Source organism: Gekko japonicus, unplaced genomic scaffold (genome assembly GCF_001447785.1).
Source record: "Gekko japonicus isolate JY-2015 unplaced genomic scaffold, Gekko_japonicus_V1.1 scaffold1162, whole genome shotgun sequence".
Taxonomy (NCBI): domain Eukaryota; kingdom Metazoa; phylum Chordata; class Lepidosauria; order Squamata; family Gekkonidae; genus Gekko; species Gekko japonicus.
This window is the reverse complement of record NW_015172038.1, coordinates 311,828-331,631: the sequence shown is the minus strand read 5'-3', so window position 1 is coordinate 331,631 and position 19,804 is coordinate 311,828. Positions and strand designations below refer to the sequence as shown.

General features: G+C 46.7%; 1 protein-coding gene across 10 annotated transcripts in view; it reads left to right on the top strand.

The window, feature by feature from the left end:
* The window catches only part of ADD1 (adducin 1), a 59,500-nt gene extending 39,901 nt beyond the window's left edge, over positions 1–19,599 (top strand). For 3 of the 10 annotated variants that reach the window (XM_015420654.1, XM_015420653.1, XM_015420652.1), the window contains 4 exons: positions 315–407; positions 9,378–9,534; positions 12,584–12,679; positions 17,415–19,599. In XM_015420654.1, coding sequence (XP_015276140.1) covers positions 315–407; positions 9,378–9,534; positions 12,584–12,679; positions 17,415–17,767 — 699 coding nt within the window. In that variant the 3' untranslated portion in view covers positions 17,768–19,599. Of the gene's footprint in view, positions 1–314; positions 408–9,377; positions 9,535–12,583; positions 12,680–14,430; positions 14,466–17,414 lie in introns of those variants that run through there. The other 7 variants (XM_015420657.1, XM_015420656.1, XM_015420655.1 and 4 more) reach the window with 4 other exon arrangements.
* Positions 19,600–19,804: the final 205 nt, after the last annotated feature.

Genomic DNA, 19,804 nt, shown 5'->3' with positions numbered 1-19,804 from the left:
TTACCTTACATGTCTTCTGTTTAATAGATGATAAAGTTATGCTTTATCCTAATGGTGGCTCGGCAAATTTGAGTGATAACTGACATAAAAAACCCCCAACAAATGTACATTATGAAGTTTGACTAGTTATCATCGTGGCCAGGGCATCTTGGGTTGGGGTTAACAAATGTGTGCACGTTGCTTTGTTTTCACTGCTTCTACATCCACTAGTAACTGTGTTTCTGCATGCTCGTTTGCCCATGTCGTACTGCTTTTTAGCCAATAAAGAAAAGCCCAAGCTTAGTTTGCTCTGTTCACTCAATTTCCTGTTACAGGATGCTCCCCTCTCAGACTGTACGGAAACAATTGAAGGGCTCGATCCCACAGAGCAGGCCTCTAGTCCCGCTAAACCTGTCTCTGTTAGAAAGGTACTTACTGCCCCATCACACTGCTCTGAATGCTGTTGTTTGCTCTTTTCCTTCTGTCTTACCCTGATCTGTGACTTGTCAGGGCTTGTCTGTACATGTGAGGAGGGGCAGGTGGATCTGCAAATTACACATGTGAATATATGTTTGATGGAAACTGTAAAATATCATTACAAATAAATATTAAACATGTGAAGTCAGTCTTACTAATTGGTTTTGTTCTTGGAAGATGGCAAGGGTTTTTTGATGTGGTTTTGTTCCATGCATGGTCTGTGTTAAGTAACTGTAATTTGAGATCCATTTTCTGCTAGCCCGAGTGTAGTCCCAGTTACATGAGTGTAATTCCCCAAATATCCCCAGAGGAAACCATGTAAAGTGTTGGACAAATAATATAAGTCTGTTGGTAGCTACTTCCCTGGAAAGAGGCATATATGTGGCTCAACTTCAAAGACACTTATTTTGAAGACAGGTTCGTAGGTGGCTTTTTAAAGTCTTCTCAGATATCACATGGGAGTGGATTGCTGGATAATACTGGTCATGCGGATGCCTTACGATCTGGCTTGCAACCTAGATTGGGGACTCCAACTGCGTTGGCTACCCTGGTGTACAATCTGCAGTTGGTGTGCATCCTTGTTGGAGTTCTTCTGATAGAATGAGAGAGTTGGAAGGGGCCATACAGGCAGGCCATCTAGTCCAATCCTCTGCTCAGTGCGGGATCAGCCTAGAGCATCCCTGGCAAGTGTTTGTCCAGACGCTGCTTAAAGACTGTCAGCGAGAGGGAGCTCACCACCTCCCTAGGCAGCCCGTTCCACTGTTGCACAACTCTTACTGTCAAAACGTTTTCCCTAAGATCCAGCCGGTACCTTCCTGCCCTTAATTTAAACCCATTATTGCGAGTCCTCTCCTCTGCTGCCAGCAGGAACAACTCCCTGCTCTCCTCGAAGTGACAGCCCTTCAGATACTTAAAGAGAGCAATCCTGTCCCCCTTCAGCCTCCTCTTTTCCAGACTAAACATTCCCCTTAGCCTTTCCTCATCAGGGCTTGGTTTCCAGGCCCCTGATCATCCTCGTCACTCTCCTCTGCACCCTTATCTATTCTGCCCACATCCTTTTTGAAGTGAGGCGTCCAGAACTGCACACCATACTCCAGGTGCAGCCTGACCAATGCAGTGTACAGCGGGACTATGACATCTTGTGATTTGGATGTTATGCCTCTGTTGATACAAGTTCACATTAGCCTTTTTTATTGCCGCGTCACACTGGCTGCTCATACTTAACTTACAGTCCACCCTTACCCCAAGATCTTGTTCACACACACTGCTAACCAGACGTGTATCCCCCCATCCAGTATGCGTGTTCCTCATTTTTGTTATCCAGATGTAGAATTTGGCACTTCTCCTTGTTAAATTGCATCTTGTTTGCATCTGCCCACTTTTCCAGCATGTTCAAATCTCGTTGAATTCTGTCTCTATCTTTTGGTGTGTTTGCTGCTCCTCCCAATTCAGTGTCATCTGCAGATTTAATGAGTAATCCAGATCATTTATAAAAATATTAAAAAGTGCTTGGCCCAGAACCGAGCCCCTGTGGCAGCCCACTGGACACCTCCCTTCATTCAGATGGAATGTCATTGACAACTACTCTTTGAGTGTGGTTCTCCAACAAGCTCCCTATCCACCTAACTATCCTAGAGTCCAGTCCACAGTCCTCTAGTCTAACTCATCAGAACATCATGGGGAACCCTGTCAAAACTTTACTGAAATGCAGGTAAACAACATCAACAGCATTCCCTCGATCCAGTAAGCTCGTCACTTGATCAAAGAAAGAAATGAGGTTGGTCTGGGCAGGACCTGTTGGGGACAAATCCATCCTAACTTCCCAGGATCACCAAGTGGTCCTTTAGATGCTCACAGATCGATCCCTTTGAAATCTGCTCCGGTATCTTCCGCAGGACAGAGGTCTGATTGACTGGCCTGTAGTTTCCTGGGTCATCTGCCCTCCTCCAGTCTTGTGGCATGTCTCCTGTCCTCCAAGAGGCCTGGAAGATTTATTTATTTATTTATTTATTTATTTAATTAATTAATTAATTTTATTTATACCCCGCCCTCCCCGCTCGACAAAGGCTCTGCGAGCTCTCTGTAAAGTTCTTTGAGCAGTCTTGGGTGCATACCATCTGACCCAGGGGATTTGTACTCATTCAGTGCAGCCAGGTGCTTCTCAGTTGCTTGAAATACATCAATCATGGTCTCCTCCTGAATTGCCTGGCTAGTAATGGGGTTCATTGATGTGTTCTTTCTTGAAGGGGGATTCCAGGAAATTGTCTTGGAAGACTGCACACACACAAACAAACACACACACAAATTCATGTCACTCTACACTTCACAGATCTACACTGCTCTGTCTTGTCCATCCTACTTCACCTCTGTGTGAAACTGTTGGGGTAACCAAATAAGGAAACGTGGGGCGTGTTGTCATCATCAGTATGCAGATGATGCTCAGCTCTGTTTATCTTTACCACTGAACAGGAGGGAGGAATTTTACCCAGAACAGGCGCTTGAAACTGGGTGACCAAGCAACCTTGATGAGGAAGTAGTTAAGAATCTTTCTGATTCTGTGGTTCTTTTATCCAGTACTGATCCAGGTGGAACCGGTAACCAAGTGTGTCTTTTGCCAGATGCACCTTTTCCCTGGACAAAAATCATTTTGCTCGCTCATGCACCCGTGACATCTGAATTAGGACAATTGTATCACACTCCATGGGGCTGCCTTAGAAAAGTGTTCAGAAGCTACAGCTGATCTAAAATGCAGCTGCTAGACTGGCATTGGAATGCCTAGTTAACAATTTGGGGGTGAGCTTGACCTCCGTTTGGTTTCCTAGCCTGGTTCAAGGTGCTCGTGTTGACCTATAGAGGTCTGGCAGTCTGAGTCCAGGCTGCATCAAGGGCCAATAAAGCTTCCTTTAAGCGCCTTCTCAGCGGCCCTTCTCCATCTTTCTCCACCATCTGAGGGGCAGTGAGTGCTGTTCAGAAGAAGTTAACTGGCTAATCTTTAGCATTCAGGTTGATGTTACAGACTTAGTCATAAATGGAGAGAGATGCTGTGCAGTTAAGTATACAAATTGCCAGCGATTAAGCACACATTTGGATGCAGTTGTATGATCTTTGTGGCCTCTGTGCATCACACGTCTGGGATATAGTGCGCCTGCGCCGACCTCGATCGGTTCCTCTTGAAAGCGAAAGGGATTTTTGTACCCACTCCTCAGTCACGCACCGGCCCCACTGCGCATGACCAAGGGAGAGGCATGACAATCCCACCAGTTCTCTTCTGACCACCGCGCTGGTCTTCTCCGCTTCGGTCAGTAAAAAATTTGGGCTTTTAGGCCTATTCTTCATTTTCTTTGAAGTTTCTTCATTTTTCTTCTTGTTTATTTTTGTTAAGTGAAAGGACTTTGTTTCTATGGATTTATTTCCTTTTGGACTCTGTCGTGTGTTCCCCACTCTCCTGGCCTATGGCCAAGAGGTGGGGTTTCTTTAAACAGTGCCTTAAGTGCGGCAGCAAGATCGCCCCCCCCCCCAAGACGGACACTTGCTTTGACTTTTGTGCCTCGGGGAATCACACCGAGCGAAATCTTGTGCTATTGTGCGAAGTTTTCAAAGCAGACAAGGAAGAACAGAGCTGCTAGTCTTTGCGTTGCCCTTTTGGAGTTAGCGCTTTCTCCAATGTTGTCACAGGACACTTCAGGGCATGTGTCAATGTCGATGCTGGCATCGACGGCTGTGCTGTCCCTGATACGACTCACATAGATGTCGACCGCCCAATGCTGAAACGCTCAGCCCAGACATCTCAGTCCTTAGCCAATACTCCCTCCAAAAAATGCAGGGAAGGCAAGGACGGTTGGCCAGTCAAGCTTAAAAAGTATAAGAAAACTCCCCCTGTGCAATCTGCGCTGATTCCTCGAAGGGCCACAGAATCGACTCTTTCGGGGGCTGCTTCACTTGACTCTCAGTGCCGACAGCAGCCACAAGGTGTACCTCGGTCGCCTTCGCTGTCCAGCTCATGGACTCTGAGCACGATATGGACTTAACACAGATCTCCCGATCTTCTAGTTCCGAAAGTCTGCACTCAGACCGCGGAGCCAATGCATCTGTCCATCCTTAACAGCTCCGACCTGATGATCAAGACTGACCATCGGCACCGATCCACCTGCCACCACCATCCTCCTGGGACCAACGGCAGTGGCAATACATGTATGGGGCCTACCCATTTACAGGCAGTATGCTGTAGTTCCCACCCCAACCGATGGAATGGGACCGTCAGTCCGCCTCTTCATGTCTCTCCCGGTATCGAGATCCTGCATCGACACCAGAGTTTGTGAGGCCCCAACCATCGAGGCTGACGGGCAAACCCTCCAAGCCATCGTACCCGACAATTCCAAAGTTTAAAAATCCATCAGATCCGATTCCATCAATACCAATGCCACCTATGTCTTTTTCCAAACCGTCTGAGCACTCCGCCTCTTCAGATGCTTCCTCCCAATCTGGGGGCGAAAACCCCGATCCTCCGGTGGAACCCTCGCCACTTTAACAAGTGGGCGATGATCTTCCAATCTCCCCTTTGGAAGACTTAAAATCCTATGGGGATTTCATCAAGTGGATGGCTAACACACTCACTCTGTCTACAGTACAGCTCCCGCCTACTGTGACAGACTCAGTGTTCGATATCGTCCAGTTGGACACCTCTACCCCGGTTGCTTTACTGATGACTTCAGTCCTCCTTCAGGCGGCTAAAGTCCCATGGTCTCACCCGGCATCTACCCCCGTCTCGAGCCGGAGGGTAGATCATATGTATAAGGTGCAGGAGCGGGGTGCTGAATTTCTTTTTACCCACCCAAAACCTAATTCTGTTGTAGTCACTTCTTCCTCCAAAGGCAGATGCAGTCATTCCACCCCCTCTGAGAAAGAAGGAAGGAAACTTGATTTGTTTGGAATAAAATTTTATTCTGCAGGAGCACTTGGCATCAAGACCTCAAACTATACGGCATGTATGGGCAGATATCAGTTTACTCTTTGGGAGCAGATGTCTGAATTTATTGCAACCTTCCCTGAGGACACTAACAGTCAGGGTTGCAGGATTCAAAATGAGGGAATGCTTTTGGCTAAGCATCAGCTCAACGCAGCTAAGCACACATTGGATGCGCCCGCCAAAACGCTGACTTCAGCCTTTACCGTCCGACGTCATGCCTGGTTGCGTTCTACTGCCCGACCGCAGGACAGTCAGGACTCTCATTGAGGACCTTCCATTCGAAGGTGAGGGCCGTTTCAGTGCCACGACTGATTCGGTCATGCAAGACCTAAACAAAAGTGTAAAGACGTTGTGAAATTTAGGAGTCACATCAGCTCCTAAACTATCCAAAGCTGGATCCTGGAACAAGCCATGGTCTCGCAGATCCTCTCCTAAGTTGTCCCCAGAAACACAGTGGCAACGCTCACCCACTGTGTCTTCCTGCCTTATGGGCACAAACCAAAATTCTCTTCCGTCTCTCAGCCTAAGGCTAAGACGTTGAAAGGTTCCAAGCAGAGCCTTTGACTCCTGTCATCCCACCCCTAACTGCCTGTCTTCCTACCTTGCTGCTTGGCATCAGACTGATGGGTACTTTCCATCATCGAAAAGGGGTACCTCATAGAATTTATCCAGGTACCCGAGGCCCCCAACTTCATAATTACCCCACCATCCAGTACACTCCTGGAAGAAATCCAGAACCTTCTTCAAAAGGATGCTTTAGAACCAGTCCTGACAGCACAGCATCAATACAGGTTCTATTCCCGTTATTTTACGGTCCCCCCAAAACACGGAGGACTCTGTCCTATTATGGACCTCAGGGAACTCAACCGGTTTATCTCCTATCATCGGAAATTCCGAATGACAACATTACAAAGCATTCTCAGCGAAGGTTTCTGGATGGTAACCCTGAACTTGCAAGATGCATATTTCCATGTAACTATCCACCCATCTCACAGGAAGTTTTTGCATTTTGCGGTTGCAGAAGGCCATTTTCAGCCTTCATTGAGAGTCCAGTTTATCAGAGCAATTTTGGATTCTGCCGAGCCTCCATCCCTCCCAAAAGGGCAGGAGACATTATCGCTCTCATCACCCTGATAAAGTCACAGGGAGATGCATCAGCAAAGCAGATTCAACGGCTCTTGGGTCTAATGGCCGCCACCACAGCGGTACTTGTCTTTACCAGACTACAGATGAGACCACTTCAGCTATGGTTTCTCAAGCGTTTCCATCCACAGTGGTAGCCCCAATCTCAATGGTCCATGCTACCTGTGCAAGTGCTGAATTTCCTACAGTGGTGGGAAACTCTAGACAACCATGATGGTGTCACCTTGGCCCCGAATGTTTCTTTCCTGCCCAAGGTTGTTTCTGAGTTCCATTTGCGAGCGGACATCTCTCTTCTGACTTTTTCCCGTCCCCTACAAGCGACAAGGAACACCATCTTCATACTCTAGACGTCAAGAGAGCCATACCCTTCTACCTTGATAGGACAATGTCATTCCGTCAGTCACCAGCCTTGTTCGTCTCCTATAGCACACCTGCGTTGGGGAAGAAGCTCTCTTTACGTCTATCCAGGTGGATTGTGGAAACCATCAAACTGTACTACTTACTGGACAAACAGACACTTCTGGGCTTGCTCTGAGGAGCCTTCCTGAGAGGGTTGTCGCTCACTGACATGTGTCAAGCAGCAACCTGGGCTACCCCCCACACGTTCGTGAAGCATAACGCCCTGGATGTGCGTCTTCATCAACGTTCTGTGGTGGGACGGGCAGTGTTGCAGGCGGCGCAAGTCTAGGTGCTTCAGCTCCCTCCTCTAGGTAGGCCTGTTTTTGCTTGCTAATCTCCCAGAGGTGTGATGTGCACAGAGACCACGAAGAAGATAAACAAGTTGCTTACCTGTAACTGATGATCTTCGAGTGGTCATCTGTGCATTCACACCACCCGTCCTGCTTCCCCTCTGCTTTCGGTCCTCTCCTTTTTATTACTCTGAGACTGATGGCAGTGGTCAGAAGGAACTGGCGGGATTGTCGTGCCCCTCCTTTGGTCATGCGCAGTGGGGGCGGCGCGTGACTGGGGAGCGGGCACGAAAATCCCTTTCGCTTTCAAGAGGAATCGATCGAAGTCGGCACAGGCGCACTATATCCCAGAGGTGTGAATGCACAGATGACCACTCGAAGATCATCAGTTACAGGTAAGCAACCTGTTTTTCTTTTTCATATCTTGAAATGAAGTACCTCCGTTTAGAATAATCTCTTTGGTCTGGTTGAATGTATGGAAGTGTGTCAATTGATTAAATGGCTGAAGTAAATTTTTCAAATGGCCTGTGTAACTTCTTTTATTCATAATATTGAACTATCTGGACATCCTGCATAACAAGGGTCCCAAACAGGGTGCCCGTGTCGCCCACTGATACCTTTTGTGGTGCCCACAAAGTGTTCTTAGAAAGTAGGGTTAAATGGGGATTTTGCCCAGCCAGGTTTCTGCTGGCCACTGGAGATTTTTTTTAGTTGCTTTAGTAGCAGCTGCCACCACAGCACAAGGATCTTCACTGCGTGACTGAAGGTAAGGTGTGGCAGCCATTTTGTGGCTGTCTCCACCTGCTTGCAGCAGCCATTTTGCGGCTGCGCCCACCATGCCAAGTCAGAATTCCAAAGGTGTCCACAGGCTTAGAAAGGTTGTGGATCCATGCTGTTCAACATTGTTTTATAAGGCTGAGATCATCTCTTTCTATAGTAGAGGGGAAATAATAGCATTCTGTGATCAAGGTCAAAACCATGACAGCTTGTTCAGTATTTTTAAGAGCAAGAGAATACGTTGGGGAGGTGCAACCCTCCCCACAACTTGAGGAAAGCTTGCTAGATGAAAAACTCAAGGTAAATGAAAAAGTCCTCATCTGAGGTAAGCCCTTCATGGACTGCAAGGGGGGGGGCAGGATGTAGCTGCCATCTTGCCCGAGGAACAGACAGAAAATGAGTTTTCTTGGGATGAATTCCCTCCTTTCAATCCAGTGCCGGGGCACTGGTGTGCTGTGCACAGAGAAGTTGGCTTGGTTTCCAGACCAGCCTGTGTGGCTTAGTGGTTAGAGTGTCACACTAGGATTTGGGAAACCCAGGTTCAGATTCCAACATGGGAGTTTGCTGGGTGACCTTGGGCCAGTCACATTCTCTCAGACTAACCTACCTCGCAGGGTAGTTGTGAGGATCAAGCAGAGGAGAGGAGAACGACGTGAGCTGGTTCGGGTGCGAGCTGAGTAGAGAGGTGGGGCATAAATGAAGTAAATAAATTAAAGATATTTAATTATATCCCCTCACATATGAACGTGGTGTTGGAAAAGTGTTTCCTTCCTTTTGACGAGGCGGTTGGCTAATTTAGGACATCTGTCCCATCTGCTGCCTAGAGGATGCTTTTAAACATAAAGTATATGGCCAGTCTTAGGCCTGATACTGCGTTTTGATAATGTTGCTCAAGGGTGGATGTGGCTCGGGAGAAACACTGGCCATACAGAGCTCGGCTCAAGTTCAGTGGCACCTTAAGAGCCGCGGGACTCCCAGGGAGCTCCGTCTCCGGAAGCCTCTCCCCCCCGGGTACCTGTCTGGTCTGTCTCTAAGGGGCCCCTGGGCTTGAGTCGGCCTCTTCTGCAGCAGGCCAGCAGGGCCACCCGCCTGGCACTGGGTGCTTCCTGGAGTGCTTGTTCTTAGGCAGTCGGCTCATGTGCCACTGCTATGAATGTGAGCGGATCGCCGGCCTCTCTGGTGCCAGGAGCATACAGTAAAATGGGTACACCTTACTTTCTTTAAACAGAATGGAAATCTTCTGAGTTTTATTTTTGATCAGACTTGCACCATATCTCTTCTGTTGTTTTAGCCCTGAGGCACTGTCCACACTCTCAAGGCTAATTGGTGTCTTTACTTTCAACCAGGGGGAACTGGTGACTGCCTCCAAAGCAATCATTGAGAAGGAGTATCAGCCAAGAGTCATTGTGAGCACGACGGGACCAAACCCCTTCAACAAGCTCACAGACAGGGAACTGGAAGAATACTGCAAAGAAGTGGAAAGGAAGCAGAAGCAGTCAGAAGGTTGGTGTTTGCCAAACATTCGTTTGGATTGCTGTGGGATAAAGTTGGGTGTGTGTGTGTAGAGTTCAGCGCACCCGGCTTGCCCTGGTGTTCCCATATGGGCCGATGCTCATTCTGCCTTCAGAGTCTGGTGGGGTGACACCTGTTCCACTTGAGAGGCGTGTGCTGCGCCGCTGTTGCTACCAGAGTGGCCCTCAGCAGAGCCTAAATGGGAATATCCCATTGGGTTGCAGTTTTTCTGGCCACCTCACAAAAACTCAACAGTTTTCTGGCTCAGGGTACAGAGAAATGTGATGCTTGGAGGTATTATGACACAATTGTGCTACAGCATTTCTTGGCACCAAAAATGCAAAGCAATATTGTTCATGGACACCAAGCCCCCTGGCATTGTTTAAATGTGGACACAAAGCATCACTGTGGGGAACCAGCGGTGAGGAAGCGTAAAGGCTCCTCCGGGTGTAGCGCTGGAAAGCACAAAACTGCACATTCCTGGAAGGGGTCTGACCAAATGCAAGAAGTCAAAAGTACTGGGCTGAATGAGGGTGAAAAAGCTGGAACTTAATCTCGACAAAACAGATCTTCTCTGGGTTGGCAGAGAGGCAGACCAGGGACCCAAAACCTCTCCTGTCTTGAATGGGATTATCCTCCCCTTGGAAAGGCAGGTTCACAGTCTGGGAATGCTGCCCGACACAGCCGTTCCCTTGGAACGCCAGGTGGCTGCACTGGCTCAGAGCGCGTTTGCCCAGCTTCGGCGATTGCATCAACGGCACCCATTCCTGGTTCAGTCTGATCTCGCCACAGCGATCCACGTCTTAGCTATGTGTAGACTGGACTATTGCAACGCACTCGACTTGGGGCTTTCCTCAAAGAGTGTTCAGAAGCTGCAGCTCGTGCAGAGCCTTGTGGCTAGACTGCCGCTTGGGGCCAGCTACGGGGAGCCTGTGGCCCTGACGCTACAGCAATTATGCTGCCTTCCGACCTGCTCCTGAGCTCAATTCAGAGTGTTGTTTTTGTCCTTCAAAGCCCTGCAAGGCTTGCAGCCAGGATGGCTGAAGGAGCATCTTCTCCCTTACGGCCCTGCCCGTGAATTAAGATTGCAGGGAGAGACCCTCCTGATTATCCCACAAAACAAACACATTTGTCTGGTGGGCGCACGAGAGGGCCTTTTCAGTGGCAGCCCCACAATTATGGAGCGGCGTCCCCTGGGAGGTGGGTCTGGCAGGCTCCTCACGGTTGATCCTCAGGAGGCAGTTGAGGACTGTTTTATTTAGGACCGCATTTGGCCCATGTAGTATTTATTTATTAGCAGTCGTAATTAGGTTTTTAAAAATTGTGACCTTTTATGTGGTCTTATAATTCTTGTTTTAGTTACACTGTTTTTCTTTTGTTTTTATAATTTAAATCGATAAAAGGTTTGCCGCTTTCCTTCCCCAGTACCCCCCCGAGAGACCTTCTGTCAGCTGGGCAAGGGACTCCTTGCATCGCAGGCAGTTTCAATACTTGGAAGCCCCACCTTGGTACAAAGCTGTGCTGGTGCCAAACTAGATAAGAAATGAGTGATCTGTGGCTTTTTTTCCCTACCAGAGATGTTGTCTCTCTGAGTGGGAGGGGGTAATTTACCTTGGGTGAAGGATTAAGCCCCCCACACACACACACGAGCATTGTAGCAATCCAAATTGGGCTGGGGGGGGTGATATTTAGAGGAATTCGATGAGGACAATTTGAGATGCTTGGAAAGACATCACAAGACTTGAAATGATTAGAAGATGTGCTGCTAGAAGTAAATGACTTAGAAACAGAGAATGACCTTTGGCAGCTCAGGGGCGTCGCCCGGGGGCATTTGAAGCCTGTCGCCTGCCCTGTCCTGGTGCTTTTAATGTTTCTGTCAAGTCAGCTAAAATGTGCTGTTGTTTTTGCATTTCCACCTCAAATGATAGCTGCTTTATTTTCTAATTCAGCCTGTCAACATCTGTAAATAATACAGGTTGTTGTGTTCTAGGGGGAGAGTCTGACTGTGCCCTGTGCTTTGTGCTGCTGTTAAGCCCAAAAGCGAACGGCCGGGTGGAGGTGTTTCCCGGACGTCCTCCTGCCTCCCACTTCTGGTGGTTGTCTTCTTTTCATTTTCTACCCCCTTTGCCACGAGGGTGTGGAATAGTTCCCAAGGGTGTTTTATGTGGTTTTGCTAACATGACAAGGAAGATTTTGCCATTTGCCGAGAAGCCAGTTTACACACAGAAGTGTTGAGAATCAAAAGTCCTAAAATAAAGTATTTTGCAATCGTCACAACTAAACTGCTGCAACAATAGCTCTGAATTCTTCTCTAGATTTGGAAAGATCAGCAGGATCTCAGCTTTAGAACAGCACCCCTTATTGTGCCTGGCTGGAACATATCCTGCATCCTGCAGAAGCGCCAGACCCAAAAATGTCAGCACCAGACAGCAAAATAAGTTCCCATCTGGAGGTGTTGGTTGATGCCCCTGTTGCTGAATCTGGGAGACTTGAGCAGTTAGCGACTGTTTAGCTGTCTGCAGAGTATGTTTTGCTATTTGTAAAAGGAGGAGTTTAGTTTATCCATGGAGCTGCTCTTCAATTGAATTTGTTCTTGGCTAGGTGGACATGTGCTGAGCAGACCTCATTGTTGTGATTTACGTTTTATTGGTTTCCCCATATCATGCGATTATGAATGCATTCGTTGGACAAATGAGGAAGCATTTTGAAATGATCGAGTTTCTGTTCCTAATGGATGAGCTTTCTTCAAGTTTTGCGTCCAATGGAGGGGTTCAGAGCACCTTTGGCCTCGGGCTCAGCTGAGTCAGCGGGCTCGCCTTCCTCGTCCAATAAGGGTGCTGCTGTGGCATGTATGCCAAGGAAGGGGCCACCTCTGTAATTCAGTGGCGTTCACATTTCTATTCACAGTAGAAATTGGCTTCTGGGCAGAATTCTCCATCAGCAAAGATATTGTGTGCCTATGATAAAACTTTTCTTCTTGCCAAGCCCCATTGACTGAGTAGAGGTCTGTTTAACTTCTGTATATCTGTACATTTTGTAGAAGATTCAGATGATGCCAGCCAACCAAGAGAAGAGGCTTCTGCTGACCACCCTGTGGCTTCTATCCCACCCAGCACTCTGGTCAAGCTACAGGAAGGTATGGCCAGTAGAGCTAAAGGGGTTCGTTCCTGTGTTTTCATGCTTCAGTTAATAACATCAGCTAGGACTTCTGGGGGAAATATTTTTTTTGTATTTGATGGTGCAGAGCTCTGTAGCTGAATGTGTTCGTGGTTGTGCTCACAATAATAAAGAAATGTGCACGAAGAACGTAAAAATGGGCTTGCTGGCTCAGACCAAGGTCTGCAGAACACAGTGTTCCATTTCCGCCTGCAGCCGGCCAGTGGTCCCTGAGCACCGGAAGGATCGGCCAAAACACCTTTTAATATTTCAGAGATGAGAGCCGCTGATAAACTTTTCTTCCCTGAATTTGTCTGATCTTTTTAAAAGACAAGCTTGTGACCAGTGCCAGAGAATTCAAAGGTTACCTGTGTGACTCGAACTCACAGTCAGTCACTTTCTTTGGGTGGCTTCAAGGGAGACATATTCTCTCTCTCTCTCTCTCTCTCTCTCTCTCTCTCTCTCTCTCTCTCTCAGCACCTCGTTCTTTCTCTCTCTCTCTCTCTCTCTCTCTCTCTCAGCACGAGGGACAGCACTGTAAACTTCTGTCTTTTGCCCCTTCAGTTTTATGAGCAAAGAAGTCCCATGTGCATGGAAAGTGCTCTAACCATACAATCATTTTCATGGGTCTTTCCCAGGTTTATCACCTCTTTTTGAGATGGGAGTGTCTGGAATGATGTATGGTGTTTGAAATATGGCTGTGCTGGAGTTGCAATGAGCTACTTGCTCTCTGATTTCCCCCCCCCCCCAGTTGTTGTTTTTTCAGTAATGCCTGGAGTGGTGTGCCCTTTTTGTTGCTGAAACACACTGCAGTGAATGTCCGCTGAGCTTTCTTTATGATCTCCTCTTTCTTGGATCATCACAGCCAGTACATACCCTGTCACTATGGATGGAAAGTTAGGATTTTTGTCCCAATGTGCATCATTTTGCACTTTACCCTGAAACTCAACCACCACCAGTCGGTATTATGAGAGATTTTTGAAGCTCTTCTGATCCGGGATTATTTTAGTCTACAGAATAGCCACTGCATAGAAATCATAGCATTGGCTGGCTTGGAGTACTTATTAAATCTGATCATGTTTACACTTCCTCACCACACTGAGTTTGAAGCAGATAAGATTGTTGTGATCCCACAATTGTCTGTGGATGTGTAGGCTTGTAGGCTCTGCTGCGCACATGCGCACATGCTTGTACTCACTTCAGCAGAGGCAGGTCTTCATGTGCAGATGGATGCCTATGCGGAGCTGCCTTCTCTTGAGAGGAGGGGGGGTCTGCTTACCCAAGAACCTCTGTGCACGCTGGACTGAGTGTGTGCTGGCAAACGCTGAGTGATTCTGCTTGGTTGTTGCACATTTCTTAAGCATTATTGTAACTGGATTACACCTCTGGGCATAGTTTTCTGTTTCAGTTTAGATGCCGGGTTAAACGTTTGTTTCCCTTAAGGTCTCTGTGTGACAAGAACAATGCCACAGACCTCTGCTAACCATATTTCAGCGATTTGGGTAAACATCAGTTGAGTGTTCAAACAGGTGTAATCTAAGGTGTGTTGTGTGTTTTCCTTTTACCCTGAGAATTATCACTTGTCTGTTACAAAGCTGTCTGTTCATTCCACCTCATTCTGTATTCTATAAGAATGGTTCTGACCATTCTTTTAATATAACACAATGGCTGTGATGGATGCATCGATTCTCTACTTGTGCTTTTTTCTTCTTGTGGCTGCGTTACAAACAGGAGGTGGATATGCTAAAGAGTACCTGTTGCCATAGTAAGTACCATCCCACCCCCCACCCCTCACCCCAACTTGTCCCTGCTGCTTCCTCTGACTCTTCTGTGCTTGGCTTCATTCTCTGGCATCTTTTGTAATGTTTTTTTTTTGTGTTGGGTTGGTACTTGGTTTGGTAAGTTGGGTATTTAAATTTTAAATTATGCTTAACTACTTCAGTTGCTTTACCAGAACAGATCAGTTAGAGTGATATTAGCAAGAGCTGCGTTTGTACTGCTAGTTGAACCTGAACATGGCTTCAGATTTATTTATTTTTTTAAAAAGCAGATTCTTTCCTTTTTGGGACATTGAAATTCCGATTTTGTGACCAAAGGATTAATTTCTCCAGCAATGAGGCGGGGGGGGAGGATAGTATGCTCTGGGGTTTTTTTTGGGGGGGGGGTGTTAAATCCCTAATAGAAATCCAAAATTACCTTAGAGGGGTAAACCTGATGTTTCAGATAAACGATCCTTGGCACGCTTGTGCTGGCTTTGCAGGGCTCTCACACGCAGCTTTCCCCAAGCATTTTTAATGCCCTCCCTGACTCATAGCCAGTTGTGAGGTGGGCACTTGAGCCTTCCTCCTCTTGTCTGCACAGAATAAGTAATCTCTAGGCATTTGTGGTGGGTATCCTCCGTGGGTATCCTCCTCTTCCAGAGAGGATGGAGCCAGCCACCAAAAGTTCTTTCACGCTGAGGTGTCCCAAGTCCCACAGGAGGCTCTGTGCGGGCCGGGGTCCCAGGGGTGCAGCCGTATGGATGATCACTCGCACAACATCCACGGCAGATAAGCAGCTGCCTTTCACCTTCACCGCATCTGGGACCTGTGGAATACTTTCAGCGGAGTCGATTAAACTACAGTCACGTTGGGGCAACTTTCTAAATAGAACCATATATTGTTGGCTTCTTTGTGGGGTGACTATAATGGCATTTCCCATGAGGCTTTTGTACCCACAAGGATTATTTCTACATAGCATTATAGTGCTGATTCCTGGGGATCCATTAGATTTCAAATTTTGCAACATTTTCAGTTTATTTGTGACTTGAAAATTCCTTCCAAGTAAAATGTAATCATTTGATGTGTTTAATTATCTGAAGAAAACTTCGAAAATTTCAACCTTGTTTTTCCCTTGTGATTAATGAGTAGTGCAGTGGAAATGGCCTTAAGTGCCAGTTATTTTTCCTACTCTCATAAAAAGCATGGCTATTTTTTATTATTGATAAAATAAGAAACTTATTCTTCTAATTACCATGGCCAAAATTTCATGTTGACATGAAATAATTAGCTTTCATGCTAGATGTACAAAGAACAGTTCTATGCTCTGGAGTATTCTCAGCCGAGTTAATCATACTACAGCTCTGATAGGCAGTTTGTAACCCTCCAGATGGCTTTCTCCTTTCACCCTTGCTTTTAAATCATCTTAACCCAGTTTAAAACTTCTAACGCTTTTGGTTTGCTGAGTTTGGAGTGGTTGTTAACTGCTGAGCTAACAAACCCCAAATTCTTCAGATTCTAAGCTACAAATAAAAAAACCACCTCGTGCACAACTGTGAAATACAAATGCCAAAAAGGAAAATGAACTAAGCATTGAAATAATGACTTGGGAGATTTTCAGGGCAGTAGTAATGATAAAATGTCACTGCGGCTGCCCCTCCTTTGGGTGGCGTGCATGTTGCTGTGACTTGGTCTCCTTCTGTTTCCTCCTGCATGCAAAATGTGGAGGCAAAAATGTGGGTGACACGGACTTGATCTACCTGTCTCCTGTTTTGAGATACTTGTCAGATGAGCCTCCTCTCTTTCATTCATGCCCTTTCCCCCCTTGAGTAGTTTTCTGCTCTCATACCCTCTCTCCATCTGAGGAGTGAAAATCTGTAGATGTGATACAACAAAGTTTGAGCCCAGTGGCAACTTTAAGGCCAACAAAGTTTTATTCTGTGTATGAGCTTTCGTGTGCGCAGAGTGTGCACACGAAAGCTTCTACCCAGAATTAAGTTTTGTTGGCCTTAAAGGTTCCCCCACTGGACCCAAACTTCGTTCTTCTGCTTCAGACCCACACGGCGACCCACTTGAATCTCTAGAAGTGAGATAGTGAAGTGAAACATCTTTTTGCTGTTTAAATAAAAATTAGCCTGAGAGCTATTCATGAAAAAGCAGAAAAAGGGAAATCATGGCTTTCCCCCTTCTTCCATTGCAGTGTCTCATATGAGATCTGTTATCTGTTATAAATTTAGTTCCGTGAGCTCCAGGAATTATTGAGAAGAATTCACAAGCCCTCTTCAAAATGAAGTCGGGGCCATAATATAAGCAGGAGCTGACACCTGCCTCTGCTCTCCTTGCCTTTTTAAAAACCGAACCAGCCTCAAGGGGCCGATGTGAGTTTGGAATCTTAAATGCTGCTAATCTTCCCATCGTCCATGGGGAAGGCACTGTGTCAGTTGCTCCCTTTCTTTCGTGGATGGGCGGGCAGCGCCTCCTACAAGAAGGTGTGAAACGATCTGTGCTGCTTGCCCCGAGGACCAGCGCTCCCAGTGGCTTTGGGGGAAGGAAGGGAAACAAGCTTGTGCTCAGTTTATAGAAGCAAAGTAATCCTCCAAGTTATAATAAGATGAAATTTTGGATGTCGAATGAGTAGCAACACACTTCTATATGTATCCCCCGGTGTCTTTGGTTCTGTAAGGAAGGCAGGGACCCAGCAAAACAGGGAATTTTTTGAACACAAACCAGGCTTCCCCACATCTTGTCGCTCTATTTAGGGCGTAGATCTACATGATGGAGTTTTGACTCCATGAACCCGGAGGGGAAGGGTTTCGAGTGGCTCAGCAGCCACTGACGTAGGGACTCCAGTGCCTGGCTCTGCATGTAGTTCTTTGCACAGAGTGTCTCTCTCTGCCGGCGCCCCTTTAAGCGCCCAGCGCACACTAACGGGTGTTTCCCTTTTGATTGCCCCACTAGAGAGGCCGCCTGAGCAGCCTTACAAAGATGACAGTGATGCTGCAACCTTCAAGCAAAGCCTCCCAGACCTCACCCCTGACGAGCCTTCGGAAGCCCTCAGCTTCCCCACCTCTGGAAAAGAAGAGGAAGGGAAACATGATAAAGATCTGACCCCAGGCCAAGTTGAGTGTCCCGCGGAAAACCAAGACCCCCAAGTTCCGCCTGGGGAAGAAGCGTTGCCCCCACAGGCTGAGGAGGGGGCGACGGCGGACGCAGGCAGCGATGAGTCTCCTGGGAAGTCTCCGTCCAAGAAGAAGAAGAAGTTCCGCACGCCTTCCTTTCTGAAGAAAAACAAAAAGAAGACTGACTCCTAAACACCTTCAGAAATGCTGTCATGTGTTAGAATTTTAAGTTTATTAACCACTAGAATGTATCAGATTGTATTGAGTGTTTTTTGTCTTATGTAAAAAGCAGAACAAGTAACACCCTCAAGTTATAGCTTGATTGCTTAAGATTATAATGGAAAATTAACAAGCAGAAGGTGCTAATCCTGTGTATGTCGCAGCAGCTAAGCCGGTTTATTCCTAGTATGTAAAAGTATGTAAACATCGGAAGAAGACACTGAACCACTCTGTGCGTGTAAACTTTTCAAGCCCACGTTGCTTTATATATTGAAGGCAAGCTCTTTCCACAGTGTCCTGCTTAAAGTGTGCTGCTGTCCGCTCACTCTAAAAGTTACCTTGTCCCAGATCCTAGCTTGGTTGCAATTGGCTTCCGAAGTACTGACGGCTGGGAGATGACTCTGCATTTATATTTTTGAGAGTTTGTATTATTGAACTGAATAGATCTGCTTCTGCACTGAAGCAGTGCTGTCCTGAGGCTTCAAAGAATGTGGTCTTCCTCCCTTCCTGTTTTGAATTGAAGCATAGCTGAGATACTAAACCTACTTGTTTTATCTAAGAAGAATTAAGCTGCTTGTGTTTCCTGCTGAGCACCTGGCCTGCTTTCTAATGAAGTTTCCACAGAATAATAAACTATTTCACTGATTTATTTTCTAGCAAATTTGTAGTATTGCAGCTCCTCCTAGAAATCTGGAGGTTAGCTTCAAGTGCGGGATATGAAAACTCCCTGGTAGCGAAGACACACCTTGATCCGGGCTTGTGGTCCCTGGCACATTGGCTTGAAGGAGCCTGGGCAAGATTGATGGCTGCAGCCGCCACCTCCAGCAGTGGGTTTTCCCAGTGGCGATTCAAACAGTGCCGGGAGAAACCTGGTAAGGTTTGCCACATGCCGGCAGCAAGTGGCATGTCTTGGCAGAGCTTGCCATATTCACATGTCCTCAGCATTCTCTTCTTTTAGCTGGGGTGTGTGTGTGTGTGAGTGTTCCAGACACAGTGAACATTTTACTGTAATAATTGGGATTCCTTGAGAACTTCAAACTGGGTTTACATCTGATTGTAACAGAAGCAGGTGCATTCACATACGACGAGGTCCGGGGGGGGGGGCTCTTTTTTTAAATTGAATACTGGATGATGAATTGAATACTGGATGATGCACCACATCAGGGCTGTGTAACGAAAAAAGCCGGGCGCATAGTAGCTCGCGTTGAATACCTTACCCTAGGAGAATGTGTTCAGTGACTGGGTGCAGCTTCATTAGAAACAAAACACCTGTATTTCGGTTCCACATAGGTATCTTGGAGCCATTTAAAAGAAGAATGCGAATTTGCCTCTGTAAGACTGACACAGAAAGGTTTACAGGGAGCCAGGGTTGATGGTAGTCATACCACCACTGCAGGAAAATGGGCAAGCGCTGTTCTCTGCAGAAGAAGAGGAGAGACTGAAACTGTCCGTGTTTCCTATGGACTCTGCATGGCACTAATGGCTTTCAGCTTGTTTCCTAACTTTGTATGTCCTGTGAACACTAAGCAGCCAGTCCCGATTTCGCTCCGCTGTGTCTCATGGCCTGAGTTGAAATTGCATCACAAAAGCCATTGCTTCATGTTTCTGTTAGAAAATGTAGGGACTCAAATTATCTTTTTGACCACATATGCAATGATTTTGAAGTTCTAATTTTGTAGTTCTTGATTCTTTGTATTACAATATGAAATCTAGTTGTGTATGGGGTGTGGCACACGGGGGTGGGGGTGGGAGGGAAGCAGAAGAGTCTTGTATTTTTTCTTCCTTTGTTGTATCATTCAGTTCTACTCACAAATAAAATTCTTCAAAGGATCCGTGTGCTTTTCTGTCTGCTCTGTTCAAGTACTCTTGATCCCTGAAAGACTCGATGTTCGCAAAAAAGTGAGGCAGAGTGGAAAGACTTACGGCTACTTTGTCCCTGAAGAAAGTGTCTGGGAAGAAAAGATGGGGAGTGGAGGCTTCCTTATTGCAAATAGATTCAGCAGTTAAAAA